Raw genomic sequence first — 9,880 nt, forward strand, 5'->3', positions numbered from 1 at the left:
GGGGAAGAGAGGGCTGAGGATCGAAGAGGACAAACCGCCAAGGGTATTGACAACACTCAGCTGATCAATGACGTCTAACTGCTAATGAAAAACGCCACCATAGCGGTATTCCAGTTCAAAAGTTACAGAAACCATTTCTGGAGTGAAAAAGTGCTTTAAATTTGTAAATATATTTCATCTGTCAGAAGAACTGACAAACGAAAAAAACGCAGCGAAGCCATAAGTCCCATTACAGTTGTTTTCTACTCATTCATCATCATCATCATCATCATCATCATCATCGGCAGTATGACATCAGTGTTCAACACCGATGCTTCACTGCCCCTTATTGTAAAGAAAAGAGTAAAGGTGGACGGAGAAGGGGCTTAGTTCTAGCTTATCACAATCATGCCGAGGTGCCTACACCTCCAGACATTCACTCAGGTAATCTGGATAGAAACTGACAACAAGAACACCACTGACATCGGTTGGCAGCCATATCTTGTAGTGTCTTCAACCAGGCACAGTGAGGATCACGCGGTCCCCATCCTGGAAGGCGAGTAGCACCGACAGTACCCAAGCGTTTCGTGATAGTCAATAAAATTGAAATAGAAAAGTATTACGATATAAAACAGGCCTGCGAAATGGCAACAAGCACTAGAATGGGAACACGACTATGATCCACACTAGTAACCTATGGATTAACTCTACTCAGAGGAAAAACGCTTGATCATCAGCTCTGAGAATTTCAGTGACGGCGCATTTTATTTATAAAGAAATATTCAAGAGAATTTAATTGCCCTATCCAATCCCGAAAACTTCATCTCTCCTTCCTTCAAAACAAAAAGACTAATCTTTTCATCCCTGATCCAGAGAAGCATTAATTCCCTAAAAATTAGTAATCACATGCCGCGATTCCGCTTTTGCTCAGCGATCGAGAAAATCCGGTGGTTCAATAGGATTCCAATTGCGTAAGTTTCGTGCTCACCCGGATGTTTGTACTTTTATCCATTCATGGGAACCGGTTCATGTTTCCGATAATTGGTTTTGATTCACTTAGAGCACTTGATAAAATTGGATTTAGAAAACGGAATGCTATGTGACGAATGTGGCAACAATTGCATTCTTTGGGATCCCGAAATCTGTGGGATTTGCCTTTTTCTTTCCCATACTGTCAACCGGAAACACACATGATACGGATAGAGTAATTCTTGCTGATGGTTTTATCTGGAACAGTGTTTATTTTGCTGCTTAACCGCAATGGCAAGCAATCAACGAGTGTGCGAGGTACAAGTAAAATTTCACTAATCACACCATGATATGGGAGCTTCTGATAACTCAGTGGTTAAATGCATGAAACTACTGTTCGGAAATTTTGGGGTTCGAATCCAACTGCGGCGTCTCACCGTTGCCTTCGTCTAGGCTTCAGTATCCTCGCATCGTCTCAAGCCAATGCTTTCTTTGGGTGACACGGCGGGTAAGCACGACTGTTCTATTATTTACTGGGTCTGGAAACTCGAGAATGTTGACTTCCTAACGCAGATTAGTCATGAGCAAATAATATGGGTGGGTCCATTCTGACCCGTCATGTAATGCTTGCCTTTCATACAGCCAAGTAAGCAGTGTGTCTTAAAGCAGGAGTGTGTTGGGTGTTGAAATTTTCCTCACTCAAATAATGACCAGTTAATTTGCTTGTAAATCACTTTGCTTGCAACATTCTGTCTTTCCTAAACTTCCTAAACTTTGATGTGACCAGTCTGGCCAGCAATTCCCTTTGCACGTCGAAAGTTCGTTAATGAACAAGGACCTGCGCAACGCGGAAATTCGTGAAAAATTGACGGGCATAGTCACAGAGAGTATACTTTTAGGGATAGAAATACGAATGGTTACTTTTGTGTAACTCGTTATAATTGCGGTACGGATTCGGCTTTCTTACATTCAGCTGTTGAAAAGGAGAAAGCATGTGAAATTGCTTATTAAGTCAATGAGACTGACAGAAAACGGGTTCGACAGTGCTCTAACGACGCTGTCTACCCCATTATAAAGTTGAGTAAAAAGTCTGGTTTGCTGTTCCATGATGTCCAAATTATTTATCCAGCTAAGACTCCTTTTTATGTTGTATTATTGGTTGCCTCATATAAAAAGTACACCTTGCTTCGCATGTAGAGGTTCCACAAAACATTCCAAAATAAGATTTGATACGGAAGAATGTGCCTGTCGTTCAACGAACAGTTGGTTTGCTAAACAAATGTGGCGGGAGGCACCTTTATCGGGTAACCCTGGAATTCAGATCAACTTGTACGAATCATCTACAGCAATACTTTTCCGTTTGGATATGGTATTTGTTATCGGTTGAAAAACGGGGCTGTAACAAGCGAGAAGCGTCGAAAAGATCCTCGGGGCAGTGGTTTAAAATGGCACAGACAAGTGAACAAAGATACAGTTTTTAGTCGACATTTGCGACCCGGCATGTAATTCCATTCAGCAATTCACTTCACATGAAAATGGATTCAAAGTCTCTGAATTGACTCAGGCATATATATAGTCGTTCTGTTTTGGAAGGTGGCTGACAGAGGAATTTCCAAATGGATCAAGTGCGCACTTATGACAAACCTCATATTTCCTCTTCTCCTGCTCGAAGGCATTGCAAGTGGACAGAAAATGAACTTCTATATTCTGATGAAAACACTGCCTAGAGCTACGGATGCCTCAGGCAACAACATAAACCGTCATCTATTTAATATGGCCAAAAGCTTTGGGTTTTCGTGAGCATTTTTGTACAAAAAATATTGGCTATTTTATCTTACCCAGAAGCTAAGCACTTTTGGCTTGGATGTGAAGACAACACACCGCGGACGACACTGACCTATGCGCAAGGGAAAAGGGTAGTTGGTCTTTTTGTTCGGATGAGATGGATTTGCAAGTGATGTACTATAAAAGCTATGGAACTGTTTGGGCACCTCACCATGACCGCGCCAACCATGATGGGAGCATTCAAGTCCACTCACCCAGGTATGGACTGCAACAGTCAGTGCACCAAAATGAACTCTGTCAGCGTCATTTTATCGATTTCAAGGTTTGTGGATTTTTGTTCAGCCGAATCGCTTCTATACTTCCGTTTCAGGTTCCAGAGCCAATAGTAGTCTGCCTGTGGAAGACCAGTCTCTTGGATAACTCACTGATTATAAAAACAGCAGATCCAGCAGGATATTGAAAACTCCGCAGACAGTTTGCATGAGGTATGCAAGGGTCATGAGGTAAACACTGAGCTGTAGACCCAACATTCAACCATCTACATTTTGAGGGACATCACATTCCTGGAAATGCTAATGTTGGTAATAGAAGTGGCACACGATTTTCTGCAATGGTCAAACGATTTTCATACGAAAGAATTGAGACTTAATTGTAAATGTGGTTCAGAATTCGGCAAACTCAACTTATTCATTTGTTCATAGTTCCACCACTTTCGTCTGAACGGTCGTCATCCTGTTCTGGCATAATTATTCCGGTGAGCCCACACCAAAGGGAAGCACTGGACTCAAGTTTCGCTCAAATTAGAGCTCATCAGCAGTGCATTTCCAATTGCCGTGCGGGGATTTGAATCCCGGACATCTGACATGCGAGGCGACCGTGTAACCACTACTCCACTAACGCACTTTGGACGCATGTGATTTTTCACGTCTGAACAGGCGAACATGTTCACGCTTGAGCAATGTGATCGGTGTGCCCGACTCACCATCGAATGATGACCCAGTAATTGTCCTGGTTGTGACGATCACTTGACCCGCCAATCAGGAATTCCCAGTCAGGTAGCGTGACACACGCTTGAAACCCACTGGGCAACTTTTGGGTTGCAGTTTTGGGGTCTTGCGGGATAGGTATTTTGTTCATATTCACACCACTCTCGTTTGAACGAGAGTCTTGCCTGCATACCTAATATTCGTTCCGTCATGTGGTTACAATTCTGCTGACCATCTAAACTTATGTTGAATAAACACAATCGTAAAACACAATGTTTCAGAGATTTGTTGAAGTGAATTTTGATTTGTGACGATGACCTTGGAGTCCGTCGCTTTACCTTCAACTTTTACACCGAGAACTGACTATAAACGTTCACGTCCGTGAGCCACAATTATCATATCTTCAACTGATGGAATAAGATGCAGGCGGATTGATGGAGCTGCATGCAACTGCAGTGGAACAGATGGAATCCATTCAGACCCCTCTTGAATGACACACGCACGACACCTTGCAGTTACGTACAGCCTGTGTTCAGATTCGCCGCCCCCACCAACTAACCAGTAATTCTACGGTCATACAACGTTTATGATGGAGGGAGAACAAAATAAAATAGTCATTTCCTTAAACGTGACGATCGGAAGGTAAAACAATGTCATGAAGGAAACCAGAATGGCCAATACTATACCTGTGCCTCAAAATTTTCACACCGAGCGGACGGAACCGTGGTCTGCTAATACTGCATTGTCGAGTCATGTTAGATCCAATGGAGCGTAGAATACTTGGAGACATCAAACCGCCTAGATTCATCTGTAAACAGTTCAAACTGACATGGAATCTAAGAAAATCTGATAAGTGCTGAAACAAAAAGTTCAAAGGTATGTAACATGGAAAAACTACCCGCTGTGGATGAGCCTGAACTGCTGAGTTCACGCCTATCAGTTTTTGCGTCTGTACGGCAGCGAAGCATCAGCGTTTGCACATCGATGTTACACGGTTTAGGATGATCTATGTCTTTTGTGGAAGCGCAAAAAATCTGGAATTCGTCGGTCCAAAAGCAGGCGACACCAGAGGCCTTTTGCACCCCTGGCATTGCAAGAAGCCGATTATTGACGTTTTTCCCTTAGTACTGCCTTATGGCTCCCGTTGCGCCAATGTAGTTGATAGAAACATCTCAGCAAGAGTTTGCAATTTCATGTGTCTGATATTTTAGTGCGAGTTCCGCTCACACCTCAGGAAAACATTTCCATGCTAGAATTCACCATAACCGATGTTGAGCATTCAATTTCTATCTTTACTCGGTTTTCATTTCACATTTTTCCGAGTGTGATTATCTTGTCGTTTAACTCATCACCCCCCTCCCAACTGATTCCCTCAATTTAGCTAAATTCTGTCATGTGACAAGACAGTGGCGCATTCAAACCGCTAGTTAGTTGTTGCATGTTGCGTCACCAGAGTAAGTGCTTAGCTGCGATCAAAATGCCCGTGCAAAGGGCATTTTATGTTCTCACCTTGATTCTTTAAAAACTGTGGCATGGAAGTGGTTTCGTTTCAATGAATTGAAAACTCAGGTACTCTTCAAACAAGTAGTTCGATGCACGGGTTTCCGGAAATGGTCGAGCCCACATACCATGTGAAAAAATCCGAGAACAGTTGAAATCTGATGCTGGCAATGCGGGCGTACATATATGGCGGCGCGACGATTGGTTTAGTCAAGCCGAACCAAATCGATCTTGCGAAACCAGGGTACAAGTGATCGATCGATGTACAATGTTACGCCGACAATACAGACCTTTGTCCCGAAAAAAATCTAGTGCAGCTTAATACCACAACACATGGAAGCTGTAGTTTGGACTGTAGTCAGCTCGATTAGTGAAAGTAATAATGCACTTGTATGCAGATTTTAGTATGAGTATCTGGTCCGCAATCGAATAAACTTCATTGAAGTGTCGGATGGGCTTTGTGTTAACAACTCCAATGGCCCAATAACACGATATATGCGACAAACTCTCACTGAACTGACGGCATCGACATGCGGTAGCTTCTAGTTATATATGGTTGTAGGTCCCGGGAAGCTTCTTGGCTTCACTTGGCTTCAAGTACAGGGAAAAATCTGTATTAATTTTACGAAAATGTGGGCGAGAAGTATGAAACTAGCAGATCAACTGTAAAGCACTACGGTCATTTTAAAAAAAATGACAGGAAATGGGGAAAAAAGGACGAAATGAAAAAAGGACGAAATTTCGGATAATTTGTGGTTACAATCGTCAAAAATGGCTGACCACAGGAAATCCGATTTGGTGATTAGACTGCTGTAAAGAGGTGAAGCAAACCTGGCAACAAATAGGGTTGGAGCCGATTCATGCTTCAAACCAATATACGTGGGTTTGAATGGAGTGGAAGTCCATTTAAGTGTGACAGTTGACGATCCACAAACTAGCTCGCGGGGATGATGTTTGAAGTTCCTGGCGGAACTGACGATACAAGGTTTTTAACGAGAGCAAGTTTGGCGTAGTATGTTCCTCAAACAAATACGTTGCTAGGCAATTATCCCGATAGATAGTGGCCCACTTTTGGTTCAGGGGACGCTAATGCGTTTCACTATGCAGCTACCAGTTTTCTAACCTGCTTATGGGGACAAGGGCCAACGGATGTCAGCAATTTAGCTGCTGTCTAAAGGTTGATTCTTTAAATTAGAATCACCCACAGTTTTGGACAGTTTGGCGTGAACTAGCAGGCGCTCTGGACTCGGTCCAGTAACTTTTGTTCCCACGTGCACCGACCACCTTTTTTTGAATCAACGTACTTTTGAAGGGAACGACCGAATGATAACTCACTGTCAACCTGCTGCAACCATGTCACGTGATCTTTTCACTCAAAAGTGCGTTTCATTGACCAAAAAGCAATCAATCAATTTTTAAAAGAGCATCTCGATTTATTCATTTAGATGCGGCCTGTGTAAGCGGTGATATTTACTTTTATTGCGGCAATGAAAGTTGTTTTGATAATTTCTGCCACAAGAAATTCGTTATTTCAGCAACAAAATTATGGTATGCAACACGTTGGGGTTCAGCTTACAAGGGTCATGCATTCGTACAGCAACCTTCAATTCCTTCTTTCTTTCAGTTGCTTCTTTCCCTCTAGCAAGAGCGTTCTGTCTCTTCAAAGCTCGGGGCGGCGACTTCTGAATCTCGTTTCTGTCGATATCACTGATCTAAGGGCCGATTTCGTTATCGGCGAATTATTACGCCCTTCAGCTCCTCAAATTGCTATATTTGCAGCTAAAAGTAAATGTTTTGGACTTTTGCTCATAATCTTTATATTTTTCTGGAACATCTTTGGGGTATAGCTTTTTAACAACAGATAGACCGCATATGACAAAATTTAGGTAGCTCTTGTGGATTTCTACTGCCCTCCAACGTGCCAAAATACTGTTGATTTCTCCTGAAAATGTGTACGGCATGTGGACCAAGAACAGCTCGCACTGCAAGGCCTATTCAAAGAAATGGAACATTCAACAGAACCTCATAAAGATGCCTTTACCAGCTGGTGACTACTGATTTTTCATTAGGTAGTATAATTTAGAATCCTGCTTAGGAATCTTTCTGCAAGATTTGATCAAAGTTCCACGTGCTTTTGGCTCCAGAATGATGAGAGACATTTGTGTGCATTCTCTGGTAGAATTGCTATATTTGTTTACATGATTTTCAGCCTACCCTCGTACTCTAGATAAAGCACTACTGTTCTAATTAAATCACCAAGCTTAATAGAGAAATATGAAAATGGGTTAACGCTCGTTGGAACCCATCAGTAGGAGACCACTTTGTTTAGTCCATTTGGGAGAAAGAGACAATGATAGCGTCTCTGCTTTACAAGCAGCATTCGTCAACATATCCATGACCACTTCAAGAACAGTATGGTGCGTGCTAGGTATGCAACTATTCGTCCATAGCTGTTGTGGCCCACAAATTCGACATCCTGATCTTCGTCCAGAAAGGCATCTCAGAAAATAGTCTAGCAATATCTGTTTCTAGTACTCCCACACTTGACCGGATCGAAAGAATCCCGTTCATAGTCGTGTTTGTCCTTGGGGGTTTGGAAATTTTAATCGCCAGTCTTGCGCATATTTTCATATGATCCACGCCCAGGCCAACCATGTTTTGGCATGGGTCGCTGAGTATAGCCTTAGGTCTCCGACATAGCAATCTTTCTTTTGGCTAATAACAGGGCGATTTCAAAACTTGATCCATCTGGTCTTCCCGCAGTGATGTTTGTCCGCCTATCCCCGTATCTCGGTCCAGTGGTTGACGGCTTCCGCTAAACTCTACCGCTTAGGTAGAGATACTTTAATAAAATCGACGCTACGCAAACAGCACTTTCTCTACCATGATAACGGACAGTAGATTCTGCCGAAAGAATGTGGGAAACTTGGAACAACTTTCATTCAAGTGATGAGCAAGAAGAATCTATAGCAACAAATTCACCAAAGCTGAAATTACCTGTGCATCATCAAGCGGCAATGATCACTGACTTCAGGAGAATGTGGGCCAGACCGATGGACCAGAAATTCGAAAAGGTCAAGGTACTAAGCCAATCAGGCAACAAGTTAGCCAATAACCTAGTAGGAATCCCCCCTTCAACCACAACGGATAATTCAAGGTTAATGAGAGTGGGTAAGCCACATATGCCAGAACACACAAACAATGAATTCCTTAACTCTAACTACTGACCGGTGTTCAGATGAAAGTTGATCCGATCGCCGACCTTGACAGCTGGCTTGCACATATATCGCTTTTAGAGAACGATTAATATCCTCAAAGTGGCTCCTGATGAATTGATTAGTACGTGAATTCCTCGGTCCATTTGGAATTCGTGTTGCTTTGTGGTCGGCCAGAGAACTGACATTCATGGACTCACTCATCACCAAGTGAATGTACTGCTAAATGGGCAATTACAAACCAAAGACTAAGGAAAGCCATTCAGATATTGAACTACCTTAGTAATCATTCTAGCTATCACAAGCAAAACTGCTTCCAGACACTATTTGACCAAGATAAAACACGCTACGGAAAAACAAAATCGAAAGGCGCAGAAGGAAAACCACCTACACAAATATGGAATATAATTCTGTACAATAAAGGCATGACTTCGAGACTATTACAACACATCCTAATAGCATACCACCCATCGAACATAATTCGAAAAGCACTATTGGAGGATAACTTTGGAACATGTGAAATGTAACGAAAGGACAGTACCAAGCAACGTGCTGCAAAGTAATGTAGGCAGCTATCTAACACACCGTGCAAACGTCAATTTAGTTTTGAGCGGCACGACTAAATCGCACTGTTCTTGGTACCCGATGATCAAGAATGACATATATGCAAGTGAAAAAACTCTATGTACCAGTCTCATCATGAAGGAAGCACGAGCGTGAAGTTATGGATGTATGAAAATTACCTGAGAAAGCCGTAAGTTGACGTAATGAGTTCGACTCAAACTGCCAACCTATCAGGAAAAAAGGAATTCAGAGCTCTCAAATTCAAAGCTGTAAAAGAGAAGAGGACCAAAAATAATCAGACGCAATTGACATTACTAAACCGCACATCACGGCCGAGCGTGAAGAGAAAATTTCGAAGCCCTAGCAGAATTGTGGCATAAAAAGGTGCATTATGAAATACAGCCAGAAAAACAGACCACAGCGCAACCGAAAAGACAAGTGGACCAATCAGATCACAGTGAGAAAACCGCTAAATTTGACTGATCAACAAACTGACAGAGAGACTGGTTGGAACACAGAGCACAAAATAATAAAACAGAAAGGTCTCAACATGGGAACAGGAATACTGAAGTAAAGTTACTAATCGAACCAGTCAGTTGCAAACTAAACACACCGATTTGCTCAAAAAAGCTACGTGCCGATGATTCCCAAAACATTAATGTTGCAGACATTAAACACTCCATAAGAGCTATAAAAGCGGAATCGGTAATGGGGGAAATCATCCACTTGACCACTCATCTACAATGTTTGCTCGCACAGTGACGAATTGCCTGCTAACCAGTTGCAAAGCTTGGCCAACCAATCAGCTTCCAGCTGATCAACAGGCGATACCAACCTAAGGGCATCCACTCCGAAACGCAGCTGATCTACTTAGCTTGGTGA

The 9,880-nt window shown here is 42.5% G+C and overlaps 1 protein-coding gene across 1 annotated transcript; it reads right to left on the reverse strand.

Annotated features, from left to right (window-relative positions):
• Positions 1–242: 242 nt before the first annotated feature.
• On the reverse strand, positions 243–3,477 carry T265_01091 (hypothetical protein; the record flags this gene model as incomplete). Its single annotated transcript, XM_009165034.1, has 3 exons — positions 243–324; positions 420–528; positions 3,441–3,477. 3 exons carry the CDS (start codon positions 3,475–3,477, stop codon positions 243–245), a joined length of 228 nt encoding a protein of 75 aa, XP_009163298.1.
• Positions 3,478–9,880: the final 6,403 nt, after the last annotated feature.

The sequence above is a fragment of the Opisthorchis viverrini genome (genome assembly GCF_000715545.1).
Source record: "Opisthorchis viverrini unplaced genomic scaffold opera_v5_11, whole genome shotgun sequence".
Taxonomy (NCBI): domain Eukaryota; kingdom Metazoa; phylum Platyhelminthes; class Trematoda; order Opisthorchiida; family Opisthorchiidae; genus Opisthorchis; species Opisthorchis viverrini.